This window comes from Sapajus apella, unplaced genomic scaffold (genome assembly GCF_009761245.1).
Source record: "Sapajus apella isolate SASKATOON/1434 unplaced genomic scaffold, GSC_monkey_1.0 scaffold27, whole genome shotgun sequence".
In the NCBI taxonomy this organism is placed as follows: Eukaryota; Metazoa; Chordata; class Mammalia; order Primates; family Cebidae; genus Sapajus; species Sapajus apella.
In genome coordinates, this window is record NW_022436967.1 from 25,072,201 (window position 1) to 25,095,382 (window position 23,182).

General features: G+C 37.0%; 1 protein-coding gene across 50 annotated transcripts in view; it reads right to left on the reverse strand.

Annotated features, from left to right (window-relative positions):
• ANK2 (ankyrin 2) overlaps positions 1–23,182 on the reverse strand; it is a 675,434-nt gene that overhangs the window by 189,082 nt on the left and 463,170 nt on the right. For all 50 annotated transcript variants that reach the window (XM_032292510.1, XM_032292509.1, XM_032292511.1 and 47 more), the window contains one exon: positions 12,977–13,078. In XM_032292510.1, coding sequence (XP_032148401.1) covers positions 12,977–13,078 — 102 coding nt within the window. The remainder of the gene's footprint in view (positions 1–12,976; positions 13,079–23,182) is intronic.

Sequence of the window (23,182 nt, forward strand, 5' to 3'; positions counted from 1 at the left end):
GAAATAATCATCTCTGGCTACTCTAACTTTGTTAACCAAATTCTATGTAAATATAACCATCAGAGCCATAATTTGGTCTCCTAACTAGCATGCACAACACAATTCGTTTTCATATATATCACTTGAGGCCCCAATCATCTCCTTTTAATGTAGAGAATTATGTTGTGAAGATTATACACATACACACACACACAAACACACACACACATATACACAGTGTAATGAGAATGAATAGGCTTGCAATAAAAGTAACTATTATTTGATATTCCTGATATTATTATTTCCCAATTCATGAATGGATAATTTGAGATTCAGAATGATTTCAGTGGCTGGCCCAATGTCCAGTGCCCACTCAATCATTCATTTATCAAATATTAATTGGACATCTATTATGTGTCAATCCTGGGTCTTGTTCTTTCCATCACCATGCTCCTGTCATTACACAACATGGAAGCTTACATTCTAGTTTAAAAATCATTCTTTGAAATTGGTTCGTGTCAGTGAGAGCCTCCCTCTCCAGTCAATTTAATTTTAACCCTATTTACATTTGTATACTCTATGAGCTTTTCTTTCTAAGCCCCTCAATTTTCCTGTGTTGCTAAAGTTCCAAATTCCCAGTTTGTAGGGCTTGCTTTCCTGTCTGCATATTGCTAAACTGTTAGCTGGGGACAGAACTGGCTAATAAGAAACTAGTGCCTTGTTTAACACATAAAAATTTCACTAAAAAAAGAGTTGTTAAAAAGGACTGAAGTGACCATCATTAGTCTGGCATCCAAACTCAAAATTCCAAGGTAACTTGAATAACACATCTCTTGAAAAACTTCTGATGGTTACTTTGGATGAGAAACTATATTCTCAACTTTCTGATAATGGTTTTCTCTTCCTGCTTCCCTCCTCTACCTCCCGTGGGCACTATTGCTGTCTTCCCTTATTTCTCAAAGGAAATATCACACTGCAAATTCTCTTTTTCCCAAGGGCAGTAACAGCCTTCACCAACTCCAGCGATGACTGCATACCCACTAAGGTGCAGACATTCATTTCAGACTGTCCCCTCTGCCCACTCCATCCTGCATAAAGAGCTTTTGTTTTTAAAGTAATGACAGTTTGGGGTAGGGGTGAAAGGGGGAAGTGTCTTTATGCCCCAAGGTATGCCTTTATGGGCTCTTACTCATCTGCATCTTGGTCTCTTTCATCCTACCCTGAAGACCTCTCATTTCTGAGTAAAAAGGCAAAAAATGAACTGAGTATGGGGACTAAAAACAATTGTGTACATGAGGCTCTACACTTACACATAGCAGGTTCATTCATAGACAGGTTGCTCTGATCATGCCCACATCAATCTGACAACCACTCCACCACTACTACTAGTACTGCTGCTGCTGCATCTTTCTTCTTCTTCTTCCTCCTCCTCTTTCTTCTTCTTCTTTAGACAGAGTCTTGCTCTGTTCCTCAGGCTGGAGTGCAGCGGCACAATCTCTGCTCACTGCAACCTCCCATGTTCAAACAATTCTCCTGCCTCAGCTGAGCAGCTGGGACTATAGATGCACGCCACCACCACACTCAGCTACTTTTTGTATTTTTAGTAGAGATAGGATTTCACCATATTGGCCAGGCTGGTCTCAAACTCCTGACCTTGTGATCTTCTCACCTCAGCCTCCCAAAGTGGTGGCATTACAGGCTTGAGACACTGCACCCGGCTTCTGACAACCACTTCTTAATTCTGACAAATTAACTTCTATACAGTGTCCTTTTTTTCTAAGAAGAGAATCCCCAATTTGAAGAAATCGCCATTTGAAAACAAGGTTTCCTTTTTCTTTTCTTCTATGCATTCTATAAGAAAAGAGGCCTTGAAAAATCTAGGGATCATAGGATTTGTTTACTACTTTACAATCATCAATACACACACACACACAGAGAGAGAGAGAGAGAGAGAGAGAGAGAGAGAGAGAGAGAGAGAGAAAGAAAAAGAGGAGATCCAGGAGGGCAAGGAAAGATGGGTAGGAAAGCACTGGAAAACTTCTACAGAGGGAGGAAAAGACTGTTTAAAATCCTTTTTTCACCTTTTTTGCACTGTCTTTTCCTCATCTTCGTGGATTTATCTACTTTTGGTTTTTGATGTTGGTGACCTTTGGATGGGGTTTTTGTGTGGATATCCTTTTTGTTGATGTTGATGCTATTCCTTTCTGTTTGTTAGTCTTTCTTCCAACAGTCAAGACCCTCTGCTGCAGGTCTGATGGAGTTTGCTGGAGGTACATTCCAGACGCTATTTTTCTGGGTATCACCAGCGAAGCTTGCAGAACAGCAAAGATTGCTGCCTGTTCCTTCCTCTGGGAGCTTCATCCCAGAGGGACACCTGCCAGATGCCAGCTGGAGCTCTCCTGTATGAGGTGTCTGTCAACCTCTGCTGAGAGATGTCTCCCAGTCAGGAGGCACAGGGTCAGGGACCCACTTGAGGAGGCAGTCTGTCCCTTAGCAGAGCTCAAGCGCTGTGCTGGGAGATCCTCTGCTCTCTTCAGAGCCAGCAGGCAGTAACATTTAGGTCTGCTGAAGCTGCACCTTCCCTATTTAATAAATGGTGTTGGGAAAACTGACTAGCCATATGCATAGAACTGAAACTGGACCCCTTCCTTACACCTCATACAAAAATTAACTCAAGGTGGATTAAAGGCCTAAAACCATAAAAACCCTAGACAAAAACCTAGGCAATACCATTCAGGACATAGGCATGGGCAAAATTTTCATGACTAAAACACCAAAAACAATGGCAACAAAAGCCAAAATTGACAAATGGGATCTAATTAAACTAAAGAGATTCTGCACGGCAAAAGAAACTATTATCAGAGTAAACTGGCAATCTACAGAATGGGAGAAAATTTTTGCAATCTCTCCATCTGACAAAGGGCTAATATCAAGAATCTACAAGGAACTTAAACAAATTTACAAGAAAAAAACAAACCCCATCAAATCGTGAGCAAAGGATATGAACAGAAAAAGAAGACATTCTCAAAAGAAGACATTTATGTGGCCAACTAACATATGGAGAAATGATCATCATCACTAGTCATTAGAGAAATGCAAATCAAAACCACAATGAGATACCATCTCATGCCAGTTAGAATGGTGATCATTAAAATGTCAGGAAACAACAGATACTGGAGAAGATGTGGAGAAATAGGAACACTTTTAGTTCAACCATTGTGGAAGACAGTGTGGCAATTCCTCAGGGATCTAGAACCAGAAATACCATTTGACCCAACAATCCCACTACTGGGTATATACCCAAAAGATTATGAATCATTCTACTCTAAAGACACATGCACACGTATGTTTATTGCAGCACTATTCACAACAGCAAAGACTTGGAGCCAATCCAAAAACTGGATAAAGAAAATGTGGCACATATACACCATAGAATACTATGCAGCCATAAGAAATGATTAGTTAATGTCCTCTGCAGAGACATGGATGAAGCTGGAAACTATCATTCTCAGCAAACTAACACAGGAACAGAAAATAAAACACTGCATGTTCTCACTCATAAGTGGGAGTTGAACAATGTGAACACATGGACACAGGGAGGAGAACATCACACAGCAGGGCCTGTCCAGGGGTGGGGACCTAGTGGAGGGATAGCATTAGGAGAAATACCTAATGTAGATGATGGGTTGATGGGTGCAGCAAACTACCATGTATACCTATGTCACAAACCTGTGCATTCCACACTTGTATCCCAGAAGTTAAAGTATAATGGGAGAAAAATGATTAGGCAGTAATGGCAGCTTCACCTCCTCTCACACGCCACCTGTGTAGTACATACTGGAAGAGTTGCAGTGAGTACATATTTGGATTAAGATCTTTCCTCTGCTGGTCTCCAACAGCAAAAATCAAGATGGGACTCCTGAACTCTAAAGACTCCTGGATAGATTCCCCCAACTCTTGCTCCAGACAGCCTCTACAATGTCACCGTCACTATCTGCTTAGGACTATCTAGGCTAAACTTATCATGTCCTCTATCCCTGTTTATGGTAGTCACCAGCTCCACCACTATCCCTGCAAATCTTATCCTTCTCCACCTCTGTATACCTCCTTTTCTGATTCTATCTCCTATCACTTCTATCTCCTAGCACTTCCCATTTCCCAAAACTCCCATACTGATCCTTTAGAAAGCATGAGTGTAGTCATTAGCAAGAACTCTTGGCTAAATCTCTTCCCTGAATAACCCTTTTAAGCTTCTTGCTGTAACTGAAGTCCAACAACACTGCTTCCCTGAAGTCTACTCAAGTGATGGATACTTATCCCCCCCCCCATATGCCCTTCAATCACTGAATTTGGGGGAGCTATATTTTGCTCCTTGCTTCTCATTGCTCATTTAAACTATTTTTCCTCCTGCACTTTTTTTTAACCTCCTGATGTCTCAGCCTATATCCTCTTTATCCCATCCCTTGTCCCTTGAAGATTTTAGCTTCTAGCTCACTGCCACTTTCTCCTATGTATACATAGGTGATTTTTCCAAAACTCCAGGTTTTCAGGTTCTTGGATTCCTCTCTGCCAATGATTTTCCTTTTCTCTACCTTATCCACTCACTTCCATGGTCACAGGCCAGACATGTTCCTTTCCAATAATTATAAACTTCCTCTAGTATTTCAATTTTAAGCATCCAACCCTCTGAGCACCACTTCCTCTCTTGCTAATCTACTCATCCAACTCCAGCAATCCTTCAATCCTTGATACTTAGAGCCTATTCATCTTTTCACAGTGCCCACTTATCTCCTCACTTGGCATGAATTCTATGCATAGTCTTTATCTTTATTTTATTCATTCCCTTATATGCATCCTCAGTTCCCTTGTGTTTCTCTAGTTCTGCCATACATGTTTAGCTAAACTACATTCTTGGCTATATATAACTCCCCATGTGATCCCATTTCTTAATGCAGCTGCAGAAGAACACACACATATGCCACCTGGACTCACTTTAAATTCTTGATCATGATGCTCAAGCAGACCCTTAATGCTGCCTGACAATCATACCGTCTTACCCTCAATTGCTATCTCTCCCACTCTCCTGGATTATTATTTCACGCCTTCTCCCTCCTCCACCTCCATCCCCTCCTCTCCTATCTTTACTCTCCAGCTGATAAACTAGACTCATATTTCACTGAAAAAAAATAGAAGCAATTAGAACTTCCCCCCCACATCCAGCTCCCAGCATGGCACCCACAGTACTTCTTGCTCCTCTACCCATATACTACCTTTCCCTTTCCTGAACTACCATGATTCTAGCAAAAGCCAATCCCTCTACTTGTGCACCAAGCTCCATCATTCCTTCTCATCGACTCAAGGACACCATCCAGTAATTCTCCCAACTCTCTCTCTTTCTCTCTCAAATTATTGATTTTTCCTTTTCTGTTGATATTTTTTCAATAAAACAAAGCTATTATTTCTTTCCTATTGCAAAGAAAGCCTCGGTTGATTCCACTTACTCTTCTAGTCGCCTTTCTTGTTCTCTTCTTTCTTTGATAGAAAGAGCCCTTGAAGAAGGCCTTGGTCTTCCCATCACGTATTGAATGAGTTCCAGTCCAGCTCTCACTCCTCCACTCCAACAAAATTGCATTTATCAAGTCACCAGTTTCCATCACAGTACTAAGGCTGTTGTTCAGTTCCTTGGCTTATTGGATCAATAGCATTTTACAGAATTTATCATTTCATCCACCAGAAAATAATTTTTTCACTTGGCTTCTAAGAAATCACCCTCTTCAGGTTTTCCTCCTACAACCCCCGACCCTCTTTCCCATTCTCCTTGGTGTCCTCTCATCGTCCTGACCTCTAAATATTGTAGTACTCCAGGGCTCAGTCCGTGAACCTATTCTATTTTTCATAAACACTCTCTCTTTTGGTGACTTCATACAGTATCACGGTTTTGAATACTATCTATATACTGGGTGTGCCAAAATGTGTACTTCAGGCCAAAATGTATACTTCAGGCCAAAATCTTTTTTCTGGACCCTAGAAAACTCATATATCCAACTGCCTACTCAATATCTTGGATATCAAACAGACAAATTAAACTTAACATGTTCCAAACTGGCCTGATGAGTATTCCCTGAAACCTGCTCATCACACAGTCGTCTCGATCTCAGTTAATAAAACTTCAGCTCTTTCTTTCCATTGTGACCTCAACCCTCACATCGAATTCCTCTTTTGCGTTCATCCTACATTAACTCCATCAGCAACATCAGCTGTACCTTTGAAACATATCTAGAATCCAGAGTCTTCTCACCAATTCTCCTGTCTGTTACTCTACTGTAAAACATCTCACTTCTCACCTAAAGTATCACAAAAGTGTTCTCTACTTCTGCCCTTGCTCCCTTTCAGCCTGATCGTTACTATTAAGACTTGTCAGTGTATGTCACTTCTCTACTAAAAACCCTCTAATCACTTCTCTGCTCATTCAGAATTAAAGCCAAAGTTCTTAAAATAGCCTACAAGGCCTTACATGACCCGATGCTGTTTTCAGCTCTCTCCAACCTCCTCCTACACTTCCCCTCCCTCATTCTACTCCAGGCAGGCTGGCTTCCTTGCTGGCCCTTGAACATGCCATCATGCTCCCTCTGTGGGGTTCTCTCACCTGTCAAGCCTTCTCCTAAAATGCGCTCCCTCCAGAGTGTGCGTGGCTTCCTTGCTCAACTTTTCAGGTTTTCATTTGCCCATCCTATCTAAAGTGATGCGCTGCTCCCATTCCACTCTTCTCTCCTTCTCCCCTGCAGTATTTTTCTCCATATCACGTGCTACCTTTTTTCTTCTAAGGTTGTAGATTATCAGCTATATAAGAGTAGAGTTTTTGTCTCTCTGTACTGCCCCATCCCCAGCACCTAGGACAGCGCCTGCCACTGAGTAAACACACAATACATATTTGAATAAGTAGATGAACAAATAGTGCACCTGCGTTCAGACTGGCAGAAAAAAATGCTGTGATTCTACTGAGATCTCTATCTGAAATGAGCTAGGAAGAGTCAAGTGGCTGCTTGGAATCAGGTATTAAAATCCATATTGCTTAGCCATAGAAAGAGAGTGCTCAAGAGAATTCCCAAAATAAAAAGAATTCTCTTCTAATCTAAACCGTTCTAACAGAGTACTTAAGAAAACAGTCATAGAAATAATTTACATGAAGCTAAGTCACATTTCAAAATCTTTATAAACCTGTCTAATTGTAAATAGGTCAAAACTTCTTAGAGCTGGGGATAAGTAGTTGATGAAAACTCTCTACTGGATTTACTTTACATTGAACAAATATCAACAAGAAAACTGAAAATTATAAGTACTCAAAATATTAGACAGGTGTTGCTCAATTCTAACCTGAATCAGCATTACCCAGTATAGAGCAAGAACCAGCACTCATGCACTGAAAGAGACCACAGGATGGTACAGAATCCAAAACCACATAACAAGAACCAGACGGAAACATCGCCTTTTGCTTCTTCTAAATGAGGTGTCAATAATAAGCATTTAGCTATATAGCTATATTTTTGTATGTATATTTGTGCCTACTTTAACTGGTTAGAAAACTGTATATAGTTCATTTCATAGTCCATTAATTTCATGAATTTAATTCTCTCCTCTTCATTTTTTGTTGCTTTTATAAGGTCCCAGGCTAATAGAATTGTTTTCAGTATTTTTAAAAAGAAGTCTAAACTGGATGAATCTAAATGGCATTTGTTAACAAGATTTTAGTTCCAGACAAACACCTTAGTTTAATGCAACTCAGATAAACAGTAACGTTACCAAATTGCTTCTAATCATAATTTTTTTCCCATTTGGTGATACAGGTTATGGCAATACCTTTCATGTTCTGTCATGCTTGTGAGAATCAGTACTACTTTTGCTAAAGCTTAGGCTGAGAGTCAATATGAAAAGATTACATTATTATAATATGCATCATTTTCATTAGTATTTATTGAGTAATTGCTCTGCCAAGCATTTTGCAAACATCTCACTTAATCATCAAAACAATCCTAAAACTTCAGTGCTCTTACGGTTACTGCAACTGAGAAAACTCAGGCCTGCAGAAGTTGATTGCCCAGGATCACTCAGCTGGTAAGTGGGGAAAACTAGAATTTGGTTTCCAGCATCCACATTGTTAATGTGACTTCCAAATAGGCTTCATGGTCTGAGTCATACTGTGTGAGCATATGCTAAAGTCATCGTTGGGTGTATCTTCTTGTTGTTAAAGTTCTGCTATTTGAGGAACATTAATATTGTTTTGAAATGGTGCTTCAACCTTGCCTTCTGCTTATGAAAAAGGAAACACAGGATTTAACTGATAATTTTGCACCTTTACACTCTGGTAGTAAAGGATCAAAACCAAAAATCAGGGCATTTTAAAACCTGTTAATCACTGGTGTCATATCTAGGATTATATTTAATAAATGCTAAGTGATAGTCTTTCATTTTGAAGTCACTACAGTGAAACCAGTAAATTGTATACATGGTAAAAGTATCTGGGGTTTTCATTGGCTTGTAACTGGCTATAATATTTTATTAATATATTATACACTCGATTTTTAATCTCTGAATGTTTATCTTGTTTGTAACAGCATTAAATTATGCTAGGTAATAGGTAAGAATAAGTTTTTATAAGTTTCTTAAATAAACTGAATGCTAAGATTTATTCCCTCTTCTGAATGTACAAGAAAATAATATGGTAAATAGATGACTAGTTTAATCTTTTAAAGAAAATAGAAGTTAACAACCCTATTTGTAATCATTCCAAAAAGAATAATGAAAACTTGACATTCTTTTAAGAGTGTTTTCTTGTGCCGATTTTATGAATTTTTTCCATATCATTTAAATAATTAAAAGCAAAATAGTATTTGGGAATCACATTTTAAACTTCTCATGGTAGTTGTGAGAACAATATTATAAAGAAAAAACATTGATTCAAATTTCGGTTTAAGGAATCTTAGCACGCCAACACGTGATATTTTTGGAAAGCTGGTGCAGCCCAGATTGCCTTTCATTGAGAAATACAACAGAGTACAGAAAGTCCTGGTTTCTATATTACATGTCGTAATGCTCCCTAGAAACTCAGTCTTAGCAGCAAAATAGAGGATACATTTTCTTTTCTTCTTTCATATGCTATATTAGCTTTGAATATTACATATTTAGAAATAGCAATAGTTTGGCTGAATAGTTACCTCTTTTACTTTCCTGGGTATTTGGAAATCATTTCCTGTTCTATATTTTATTTGAGTTTTAGTAGTAATCCTGGTGGTGGTGCTCTTTGACTTAAAAGATCCTGTAACTACCTATGAATAAAGTTCTTTTATCTTAGCAGTAGCAGATTAAAAATAAGTTTTGATGTTTAAGATAAAGGACCACCACTGTATTACTTTGAAGGGCAGCTCCAAATAGCTACTCAAAAAGATATCCTGCAGCAGGAAAAAGCTTAGACATGGGAGACAGAGATGCGTGTGGCCCTGGGAATGTCACTAAACCATTGTGGGCCCAGTTTCTACATTTGTAAACTTGAGCTGATTCCTATCTCACAATATTTCATCTCTGTTGATTGATAATCATCACATGTAAAGCCCCAGCACAAAGTCTGAATACACAGTAGCTAAGTAGATAACATTAGTCACTTTATTTCCCTAATCTTTAATTAATATACTGTCTTTAGTAGCATTAATAAAAATACAGAACCATTATCAGACCGCATTTACTTTGAGGATTTTGTTTGTTTGTTTGTTTGTTTGTTTAGAGATGGAGTCTCGCTCTGCTGCCCAGGCTGGAGTGCAATGGCATGATCTTGTCTCACTGCAACCTCTACATCCCTGGTTCAAGCAATTCCCCCGCCTCAGCCTCCCAAGTAGCTGGGATTACAGATGCATGTCGCCACGCCTGGCTAATTCTTTGTATTTTTAGTGGAGACGGGGTTTCACTATGTTAGCCAGACTGGTCTCGAACTCCTGACCTCAGGCAATTCACCCCCCTCGGCCTCCCAAAGTGTCGGGACTACAGGTGTGAGCCACCACGCCTGGCCTGTTTTATTTATTTATTTTTTAAGAGTCAGGGTCTTACTCTGTCACCAACCCAGGCTGAAGTACAGTGGCACGATCATAGCTCACTGCAGCCTGGAACTCCTGAACTCAAGAAATCCTCCTGCCTCAGCCTCCCACTATAATCCCGAAGTGCTGGGATTATAGGTGTGAGCCACCACACCTGGCCTGGCCTTTACTTTATACCTGGTGAGTTCAGGGAATTGAGGAGAATTAACCTTATATTTTGGGTATAAGTCAATTTTAATTTGTGTAATTCTTGGTGAATTATATACAGTAATTGTAATTAGAACACACATACCTTAGAAAGTCCTTTTATATTTAATAATTTAACTTATATTGCAACCCCAGGGATATAAGCATCAAATGTATTGCTTTTATCCTGTTTTACAAGTTAGAAAAGTGTCATCTTCTGAAGTGAAATGACTTCTTAAAAGTAGAGGTAAAACTTGAATTTCGACCTGTGGGCTCTAAATTTTGTATGGGCTTTGTGACATCATGTTGCCTTCTCACAGAAATAAATGTTCTTGCCTTTTACAGTGACATGTTAGTGGATGGCTGGCCACTATAAGAAAAAGCTAACTCAAGAAGTTAGGTTGGTCTATAAGTATGATAAGAACTGAGTATTTACTATTCAGAGATTATTCTTTCTTAAAATAACCCTAAGACCTTTCATACAATTAATATATTTGTTATACTTCAGTGTGAAGTAGACTTGGTTTGAAATGAGCTTTATTTTCCTTGGGTTCTCTCTTTTGGCATTATTTATGATAAGTTTACCTAAATGAACTAATAGTTTCATCGCTTATTCTCTAACATATAGCAAATTTAGAAAGTTAATACATTGATATTTGGAGAGTGCATTTAAACTACTTAAAGAAACCTGAGTTTACCCCAAAATTATTAAATATTTCATATTCAACTTCATAGGCATTTTATAGAATAAGTCCATATATTCATATGAAAATTTGAATGCTCTTTCTTTCTTAAGGTAACTAATGTATCTAAAGTTCAAATTATTTTACCAGAAGAACACAAAAAACCCATATCAGATAAATTGATAATGAAAAATAAGATGGAGGAATGCAGATGCAGCATATGAAGGCTTTGCATATTGAGACACAGTAATTTGGCTTTGTTCCACAAGTCAGTGTTAAGAACTGTGTAAAGTTCTTGGGATTTTATCTTACTTAAAAGTTAAAAGATAAACAGTTACTGTTTCGTGATGCTGGAAGAAGACATAAGTCTTCTGGGTCAGAAACAAAGGACATTGTAATTCGCAGCAAAAGCAGTGGCCAAGTGTCAGCCTGTTGCTTACACCAGTTCCCTATCCCCTTCTTGCCCCAATGTCTAACAGGGTTGACACAAAGAAACAACAACAGATGCTTTTACATGTGCCTTGTGCTAAAGGTGAACACTGACCTTGGGAGATTCACAGAGGCCTGCTTTGTATCTAGAGGGAGATATTGCCTAACCCCTCAAGGTTGCCCACTGCAAGCACCATCCTGAGAAATGGCCCAGATCAAAAGCAATCCTAAAGTCTTTCATTCTTGTTATTCCTGAAAGTATCTGCAGGACTTCTCAGGGCCACAGCAGAATGCCTTTCCCAACATCAAGTAGCTCTCAACATGTTTTCATGATAAGAGACACCCTCCCCTAAAATATAAGAAATATTGACATCAGTGACAGTGCTCTCTATGCCAGTGACTGAAGTGGAAGGAGGGAAATCCTGTACCCTCTGCAAAAGCCTGCAGATGATTTTGATACAACCACCTCACTGATCTGGGCATTGGTAGCCATGGAAAGTTTGGGGAGGAAGTAAGTGTTGTAATCTCATTTTTTATTTTATTTATCACTCAAGGCATTGTGTGGAGAATTGATCAGAGTGGACAAGACTGAAGACAGAACCTAATAAGAAGGCTGTTATGACAACTCTGTTAAGTACTACAAGGTGATCCGAGCTCATGTAATCCGGATGCAGAAAGTGAACAAAGAGAGAAGTGATGGCTGGAGAGGGGGAAAGATGAGGAATGGGAAACAGGTGGGTTGGAACGGCGCATTGCTGAGGAAATCAGCAGGTGGGAATTTGGAAGTACAGTAAGTTTGAGGATAAGAAACCAGGTTCAGTTTTTGAAGAGCTGTTTTTGAAAGATTTACTAATTTTAGTGGCCTATAAGTTAAACACAACTGGGTTCAATATATACCAGGATGTAGAAAAAAGAATTAACATATAATTTAGAATCCAGTAATGACATTTACCTCCTTTTAACTTAAAATTAGTCAGAATTATTCACTAGTTAGGTCTCTGTCAAACACACACACAACACACACAACACAACATTTAGCGTTCAAGTGAATACTGCAGTCCACTAGACACTTTAATTCATGATGTAAAAATCTTAGTCAAAAATAGCACAAATGTGTGAATATTGATACCAAATAATATCCAAAGTATATAATATTCTCTAAAATCCTTATTAAATGAACATTATGAATAGATAATTAAAATAATATTCAAATTTCTAACATTATAAGCCATATTTTAAAATTAATAAGGAGAAAATTTTATCCTCTTATTTCTCTATACTGAATTGTAATTAGTTTCCCATGAGTAAAGTGCATATAGTAGAGAAGGAAAGAAGCCAAGATCTGGATTACTAAATGATAAATGAGAAGTAAAACATCATTTTTGGTCAAAATTCCAACTAAAGGTGGCCCAGATCATTTCATAAACAAAATTGATCTATCTACTTTTCAGCAACATTAGCTCTAAATAAGTTGGTAAGGGAACAAAAATAGGGCTTCAGGAGTCTGAGTCACTGATATTTCAGTATTTTTAATAAAGACACAAATAATTTTTGGCTCTGAGAATGTAATGAGTGTTTCTTCATTGTACAACACACAGCCAGCTGCCATTTTCTTACCTGATTGCAGGTATTGATGTCTATGCCCCCCTTCAGATATTCCACAACTTTGTCCAGGTTGCCTGCTCTGGCAGCACGGAGAAAGCTTGCATTGCTGTCAGACTGTAAGAAAAAGAAAAGACTTTTAGTGAACTATCGATGAAACAAAAATGTATCGAATACAGAAAGACAAGGATGTTTACACTGAAGTCAGAAAAGCTTTAGTTGGAAAAATTTCAATAATACTGAGTGTAAAACATTGAATAAACATTCACTGTGTAAGGTAGCAACTTCACAATACTTCTAGAGAGTTAAGTACATTAAAAGTCAGTATTTTAGAGTATAAAAGAACCATTAAAATGGGAATAACTGTTACTACTTTATTCAAAATCTTCAGCCACATTTGAAGATGTATTGATACTGCTATTATTCATTTTAGCTTCAAGATTCTAACAACTTTATACTGAGCTTAGCGTCAAGTCAAAAAAGAATCAGAAAGCTAAAGAAATTAAAGCTACTGTTTTTTCTTTCTCTTTCTTTCCTGTTGGTTTTCAGATGCTTCTGAGGGAGGACACTGAGTATGGGTCACTTGCCAGTCATCTGGTCTCATTATAAGTGAATAACAGAAAGCTCCAAGGGTGCTTTGAAGAAAGAGGATAACACTACTTGGCAGGTGTGGACTGGGCTGATGCAAATTTTGTGATCCCAGTGATTTTGGGAAAACATGATCAAATTTGAACCAGCTGACATAATACCAGACTAAAATCTTTCGGTAAAGATAGTCACTGTGGATGGGGAGACTGCTTTTTAAGTTTCTCATCTTCCCACACTCTTCTTAAAATCAGATGCTGGGAGAATCAGCTGAATTCTGCCCGTGAAAAGTCCTAAAGAGAGTTGCTCCAGATGCACAGTTGCAATCATGCTATCCCTCTGGCTTGGTTATGAAGTCTAACTTTTAAACCTTAACATAATAATGATGACAAACTTTTGCTAGGTCCCAAGACACCTGCATAACTGTTATAATTTTTCTTGTGATATAATATCTGACTAAAGAGAAAATGGAAAATGGTAGCATAAAAAGAGACATAATTTACCTATTAGGAAGTGAGATGAAGGTTTGATGACTCAATCAAACATTCTCCTCACTAGGCTACACTGCCTCCCTCCCTCAAAGAATGTACTTGGCAGGAACCTCTTGGCACACTCTATCAGCTATTTATTATGATCCGTGGTGTTGTACGGAGATAGAAATGGAAGTATTTCTCTGGAAGTTTCAAATATGGAATTACTTGCAAACTGTTAAAATGATTTACACATGGGAAGACTGAAAACTACAGAACTAAATTACCTCACTTTTAACCCAAATACCAAGTGGCTTATATGTTTATAAATGAGATAGATTATTTATTAAGAGTTGAAAGGTGTGACTGAAATCTACACAACCGGAATTCATGCCCTGATTCTTTAGAAATGCTTCATTGTATGATTAATATCACACTGTTCTTCACTCTTCATCCTTTCTGAAGCCTGTGCCGATGGCAGAGTGCCCCAAGAATATCTGCAGTGCTGTAGCAACTGAACTGTGACTCATATTTAAATGACTATTCTGTGAAATGTATTTTGCTGTTTGCAGCAAATGCTAAATTCCAAGATTTCCTACGTTCAGGTTTGTTGTCACAGCACTTAAAAGTGAATTATAATACTATGTATTATGTTAACATCTCACAAGAAATATTAATGTTACTATAAAACAACAGAACTTAAATATTATTAGGATACAGATATAAAATATGAACATATTATTCCTGTTATAAAGTTTTTCCAAAACAAATCCATGTGCTATATATTGTATTAGAGGCTGTTCCTAGAAAGTGCTTCCAATTTGTACATAAAGGAAATGCTTATAGGTAGCATTTACTGAGTGTTTACTGTGGGTCAGGAACAGAGCTAAAGGAGTCACATGTATTATATCACAAATACAATAATACTATGAGAAAAAAAACTATTCTTATGCCCATTTAATAGATGAGGAAAGATATTTAGAAATTTCCAAAGTCACATATTTACACATATTTATTTAGTAGAAGACCTAAAATTTAATTTATGTTTATCAGTTTAGAGCTGTAAGTTTTATCTGCTATCCTATCCAACACCTTAAAATATCACAATGGATATTACTACAGATTTCTGGCCTGTGAGCTATAGGTTTGTTTCCTCTGTGTTAGCCACAGTTATATCTTTGTTCTACAGATTTACTCTGTTAATCATGGCACTTGCTAAATAAAGTGCCTCAACTGGAGAAGAAATTCTTGACTGCCCTCCCTACCCTCATAGCTATCACCCATCTACATGCACCTAGAAAAATTAAGAGCCAAACTGAGACAAACTACTCAGAAGCACATTCATCTGAGAATGAGAAAACAAACAGGTGATAAAGGATGCTTTGCATTAAGAAGCCAATTGTCTGTCTCCCTCTAAATGCCTAACATGATTAAACTCAGCAAAAGATCAAGTTGCTTTACTGTTCCTATAAAAAAGAATGCTGTGAACAGGTGGAGCCAGAGGAAGACCCTAACCTGAAAGGGATGAAGAGACACCTAGAAAAAGCACTGCAGAAGCCTGGAGCAGCTGATGATGGTCTCGTGGGGCCTCAGGTATTGCTGAGGACTATGTCATAGATGGCCTTTGAACCTTCTCTGGGGATTGGACATGACATTGAGAATTGCTTTTGATGTTATAGAGTAACAAAAAGTGTTCGTAACTGGTTTTCTCTTTTCTGAATCAGACTTTTAAAAAGTGGATGCATGTCAAAGTTACAGAAAATCTTTAGAATTTTAGAAAACAATGCTTTCATTGTTCTGAAGGGGCTGGGTCCAATGGAAATGTAATATCTGAGCCATCCTGCCAAGAACCACTTCAGCAGTTGAGTCATAGACCTTCGTATAAGTTGAATTCTTCTAGAACCCTGTAAGGGATTTAGTTTCCCCCACAGTGAGAAAATGCATTACATGGAAATACTATTATCAAATAGTCCAAGAATGTGAATTTCATGGACAGAAATAAAATGGGGTTTTAAAATTTATGTGTGAATGTTGACATTATTGAAGTTCAAATGTATATGCTTGCATAGAAATATACTTCTCCCCGTTCCATACAAACACAGGCACATCATACCCTACAATGAGGTCAATCTGTGATTAAAGCTTTTGACACAAGCGCTTTGGATAAACAGTGGTTATCCTGGTTATCTTCAATCAATACAGAGATGAAAGAGGATTCAAACATTCATAGAGAGAGATACAGCAATGTGTTTGCCATGCTGTGTTTCCCACTGATTACGATAAAGCAAGATTTTTCAAATCAAGGATAAGTAGGAGGAAAAGCATCCTTTTAAAATAGATTGTTTTCTTTGCTCAACCAGTAGATTTCACACATAAAAGCATAATAAAGAGAAAATGAGGCAAAAGCAGCTCCTTTGGGAGAAAGTCGGACGAATATAAGACTATTCTCTCTCTGCCTTGCTGCTTTGTGTCCCTAGGACACGCAGATCCTAAAACCAATTGTGCTTATGCCCATAGTCAAACTCTGGACAAGGAATTCCAATGCTGAGCCCCACCTATTTTAATCTGCAACAGATGGATGTCATTAAAACTTGCCCCCTTTATAACCCTGGAGTGACATCTCAGGCCGAGAAAGAAAAATTTCCCTTTAAATTCTTCTTGACACAGTTCTGTATGTTGTCTTGTATCTGAATGTTAGAAAAACAGAACAACTTTCTTAGCACCCAGCAGTGTGGACTTGAAAGGCAGGAAGGAATGTGCATTCATAGAGCCACATTATATTCCAAAAGAGTGCTGTCCCAAAGGCTCTAGGGGTGTACCCATAGGGGTCCATGAGCTTGCCACAAGTTTTTTAAGTTTTTAATTCTCTGTTTACATTTCAATAATAACCTAATAAAGAAAATAATAGCATATACCAGGTCCTCTACATGGCTACCCTGTACGTGAGTATAACCACATAATTTCAGTATATGCCTTTGTGTTTATAACTCAGTGCATAACAAGTAAAGTCCAAATGATATACAGATGCATATAGACAGAATGTTTTGCTGTAGTAGAAAGACAAGAATCATCAGAGAATCTGCTTATCATACATGGCAGAACATGATGAGCCAAAAGTGCCTGAGCAGCAGCAGTCAGCATATTAACATGTGCTCAGATGCTGTCTTCATATGGTTCAACTTGCACTGATCATTAGCAGTGAGTGTAACAGAAAATCCACAGTGAAACATTTTTTCAGTTTTCAATTTTAGCTTTTATTGGTTTGAGTATACAACTCTATCCCAATAGAAATTTCCTATCCAAGCAAATAAAGAGAGCTTTCAAAGATTATATTTTCTTAAAGCTATTATCTGATAGCTTTAAGTTTTATTAGCCTGAAGTAGGAACTGACATCTTAAAGTTATTAAGAATAGTTTGCACAACGTACTTACAAAAAAGGTATTCTTTAAATCATTTTTATGGGAATAAAATTCAGAAACTAATTAAATATAGAAGTTGGAGGTTATATCTTTTATTGCTAAACATAGTATGTCAAATTTAGTTTTAGACATTTCTATTCATTGTATTAAATTTATGTCCTTTATTTGAATAACACTATAAAATTTATGTTACTAAGTTTTACCTAATTTGTCAAAGCTTCTTTTTATATTGGCACAAGAATTTAAGGAGTTTTATGTGGTTTTATGTTTTTAATATTTACATTAACACTATAATAAAAATAACACTGGAGGTCATAATTTTTTAATATACTTTAAAAGAAATCAATAGATTATTCAAGTTTGAGAACCACTTCTCTAAAAGGGTGGCCCAACGAGCAGCCCCAACTGGCCTTGAAAGAGTGGCACTAAACACCTCCCATCAGTCTTCAGCTTATGTTGCACCCTACACACATATTTGCTGACTGGCTAACCTTAAGTAAAGCACATATTTCTTGTGGAATTTGAGGAATCTGCTTATTTTCTTAGGAAGCAGTCATTCCTTTGTAAAAACAGGGTCATTTACCTGCCTACTCTGAGACCTGCATTTTTATAGCAATACAAATAAATAAAGCTTAGTAATGTCACTTGAGAGGGAAACTTTAATAAGAATACCAGGATAATAAGGAACATTTACAATTTCTTAGGTCTCTTCCTAGGAATGTAGGATAAGTTAAAATCCATGTCTAGCAAATCATGACTTGTCTGATCTTGGGTCATTGTATATCCCAAAAAGTAAATGTACTTTATAGAATTGATAAGGAAAAATATGATGATGTGAACATGCTTAGACCAGTGACAGGCACAAAGGACACTTACTGAGTTTGTTTTATATTAGTGGTTTTTCTTGTCAGGGATAAATGCAAAATCATAACAATAAATCAAATTATCAAGGCACACACATGACCTTCTTCAAATGTGAAGGTTCCTGATATTGCTGTGTTGCCAGCAGGCCTAAGCTATACCAGAGCACTTAAAAATACATGGAGATGTACAGGTGCAAGGGACAAAATGAATCAGAACTGGGTGTGGTCTGTCTCCCGTGATGACAATGCTGCAGAGAAGTCTCTTTGTGATATCTGAATGCTTGTACTTACAGAATTGTACTTCTGTACAAACAAGGGACTGCTCCATTGTTTAATTAATTCAGCTCTTTCAATAGCTCACATCATTATCGCTATCTTGTCAAAAACCAACAATTTGGGGCAACCAAGAACTGCATGCTGGGTATATTAGAATTTTTTGGAAAGAATTGCACAAGTTTCTTTCCTGCAGTCAGAACACATAAGTGATATAAAACAATTTACACTGCAAAATCCCACTTGACAATTTCTATTCAGCTGCCACCAATTTATAAATCATAAATTTGTACACTCTGGCTCAAGCATGTAGGTTAACCTACATTTACAGTGTCCTTCAATAGCTCTTTAGATTGCTACTAAATGAACATTACTGACAGGTCCTCTAATCTTCAGAGAGAGTAAATGCAACTTCTTCCCAAAAGAGTGTTCTTAATCCAACGGCCTATGTGTTAAGAAAATTGGTTCAGACATAAAAGTGAACTCTATAAATGCTTTAGTTATGGGGAGAAGGTAGAGTAAACTTAAGTGTTTATATTTTTACTTCTGAATGCTACTTAAGATAATTAATAACACAAAATTGAGAATTGTAATCAGAACAATATCTAACTAAATAAATTCTACCTGAATATTTTAAGCAAGGGATGATTTGAAATTTCATTTTCATATAAAGACAGCAATTTTTCCCTTAACTTAGTATTACATTTTAACATTATTTTTTGCTAGCACACTAGATAAATTATATCACTTATCTATGCTTTCCCTAAGATACCAACCATGAAAAATAAGAACCACCTACAGCATACCGAATTCCATCTCTTTCAAAGTATTAATTAAGATTATTTTGCAATATTATGTTGAGATTCATGAATTCATTTACAAAATTCTTAAACTTTAAAAGAGAATAAAACTGGAATATTATACAGCAGTGAAAATAGGAATGAATGAACCATATCTACATGCACCATCAATAGACCTCACAAAGATAATGCTAAGCAAAAAAGGTCAGACACAAAAAAGGACATGTCTTTCATTTCATTTATTAAAATTCAAAAACTGAATGCTATCCCCATCAAGCTACCTATGACCCTCTTCACAGAACTGGAAAAAAAATCTTAAATTTCATATAGAAGCAAAAGAGAGGCCGCATAGCCAAGACAATCCTAAGCAAAAAGAACAAAGCTGGAGGTATCATATTACTTGACTTCAAACTATACTACAAGGCTACAGTAATCAAAACAGCATGGTACATGAACCAAAACAGAGATATAGACCAATGGAACAGAACAGAGACCTTCAGGGAATGCCATACATCTACAACCATCTGATCTTTGACAAACCAGACAAAAACAAGCAATGGGGAAAGGATTCCCTGTTTAATAAATGGTGTGAAAACTGGCTAGCCATGTGCAGAAAGCTGAAACTGGTCCCCTTCCTGACACCTTACACTAAAATTAACTCCAGATGGATTAAAGACTTAAACATAAGACCTAACACCATAAAAACACTAGAAGGAACCTAGGCAAAAGCATTCAGGACATAGGCATAGGCAAGGACTTCATGACTAAAACAACAAAAGCATTGGCAACAAAAGCCAAAATAGACCAATGGGACCTAATTAAACTACACAGCTTCTGCACAGCAAAAGAAACAATCATGAGAGTGAACCTGCAACCAACAGAATGGGAAAAAAATTTTGCAAGCTACCCATCTGACAAAGGGCTAATACCCAGAATCTACAAAGAACTAAAGCAGATTTACAAGAAAAAAACAAACAAACCCATTTGAAAGTGGGTAAAGGACATAAACAGACACTCTTCAAAAGAAGACATACATGAGGCCAACAAACATATGAAAAAATGCTCATCATCACTGGTCATTAGAGAAATGCAAATCAAAACCACATTGAGATACCATCTCACTCCAGTTAGAATGGCAATCATTAAAAAATCTGGAGACAACAGATGCTGGAGAGGATGTGGAGAAATAGGAACACTTTTACACTATTGGTGGGAGTGTAAATTAGTTCAACCATTGTGGAAGACAGTGTGGCAATTCCTCAAGGACCTAGAAATAGAAATTCCATTTGCCCCAGCAATCCCATTACTGAGTATATATTAAAAGGATTATAAATCATACTGTTATAAAGACACATGCACAAGTATGTTCATTGTGGCACTGTTTACAATAGCAAAGACCTGGAACCAACCCAAATGCCCATTGATGATAGACTGGGCAAGATGATAGACTGGTGGCACATATACACCATGGAATACTATGTAGCCATAAAAAACCATGAGTTTGTGTCCTTTGTAGGGATATGGATGAATCTGGAAACCATCATTCTCAGCAAACTGACACAAGAAAAGAAAATCCAACACCGCAGTTTTCCCTCATAGGTGGGTGTTGAACAATGAGAACACACAGACAGAGGGAGGGGAGCATCACACACTGGGATGTTGAGGGGGACTAGGAGAGGGACAGCAGGGGGTAGGAAGTTGGGGAGCGATAACATGGGGAGAAATGCCAGATATAGGTGATGGGGATGGAGGCAGCAAACCACATTGCCATGTATGTACCTATGCAACAATCCTGCATGTTCTGCACATGTACCCCAGAACCTAAAGTACAATAAAATGTACTTTTTAAAAAATTAGCTAGGTTAGTCCTGAAAAATAAGTTATTCCTAATTTGTAAACTGATGACAAAATCACAGACAAGTAAATAGATTGAAAAATTAGTATTCAAAAGCATTACCTTTTTTCAGACTGGAGGCAATTTTTAAATGCAATTTTACATGATATTTTTAATGGAAATTGTATTGTATATTTATGGTACAGTCTAAGAGACAATGCAGATTACTAAATACATAAAATTTTGTTCTTTAGCTCAAAAGAATGCTTACTAAGAATAAAACTCTGGAGGATTTTTAATTAGTTGTTCTGATATTCATGAGGCTTTGTAATTATAAAAATTACATAATTCTAATTGATTATACATGAATTATACTCTTCACTTAGCATTAGTGAAGGTTATTCCACTTTTATTATGCTTGGTACATATTGTATAAATAGCATTACTCCCCTGTTCTTCAACATCGTCACTACAAATTCAAGAAGACCAGATCTGGTTCAGAGATCTCAGTTGTTAAATTTTCCGGGATAAATAAAAGTGAAGTAAGTTATCAGAGATAATTTTATACATTAAAAAGTTCTGAACACTCATTTTTTGATGGTATTTACTTTTCTGAAAATTGAATCAAAATATTAACAACGTAATGCTATTCTCTAGTAAATGACAATTACCAAAAACGTCCAAAAAACCCTAAACTATTAAAAACAAAAGTTGTTAACTAGAAAAGATATTTCTAATGAAATCTCTTTGATAACTGTTTTATACTTCACATTCTCTATATACTTTTTTTTTTAAACTTAATAAACATTTATAGAACTATCCACTTTAAATACACAAAATATACACTCATCAGTACCACATCACACCTACTTACAGGTTTAAATGAAATATTGGTTGGCTGCTTGTTTGTTATTTTCTTCCCTCATTTTTTTCATGTCTCCATTCTTTTTTTTTTTTCCCATTTATTTATTTTATTGCATTTTACATTTTGGGGTACATGTGAAGAACATGCAAAATTGTTGCATAGGAACACACGTGGCAGTGTGATTTGCTGCCTTCCTCCCCATCACCTACATCTGGCATTTCTCCCCTTGCTATCTCTCCCCAGCTTCCCACCCCCCACCCTCCCTCTCCTATTTCCCCCCAACTGACCCCAGTGTGTAGTGCTCCCCTCCCTGTGTCCATGTGTTCTCATTGTTCAACACCCAAATGTTAGAAAGTACATGTATACACACATACACACACACATGAGCATAAATATATATTCATGTTTGAAGAATTATTAAACTGAAGAAATATGAAATCTGTAGCTGGTATTTCATGACATATTAGAAGTATGACTTAAAAAGTAAGTTCGTTGTGTGGATATTAGTTTGGTTTCATGAAATGCGTTTATAACTAGGCCAGTTACTAAAACATTTATGACAATAAGGCAGCCAACACTTTCACTAAAATCGGAACTTTAACAAAGATAAGTGAAAACTTTCTTAGGTGTTTATTATTCTGTTAGTTTCCTGTTGAACTTTACGGTGAATTTAAAATTTGAAGTTCTGGTAAGGAGCAAAATCAATAGGTTTTGATTACTTGTACTCCAGGTGTGATAACTCTGAAATGCCTACAGAACTCAGAAATTCTATCACTGAACACATACCAATATTTTCTGAATTTGAATAGGAACATGGTAAGTTTGTAGATGAAAATATTTGTGACTTGTATCACAACATTTCCAAATTTCTGCTAAGAAAATCAGAGTAATAAGGGAAACATTCTGCTTTAGGTCAGATGTCAGATTAAATAACAATTTGAGGTCCATGTTAAAACTAAACATATCTAATGCTTCAGATTTTTTTAAGAAATAAGATACTGTTTGAGAGGCCTCAGTTACACAGATTGAAGACATTACTGCTTCAGTTAGGTAAGCACCTTAGTTTCTTTAGCCATTAAACTCTGTAGCAAAAGTTAATATTCCTCCTTAAC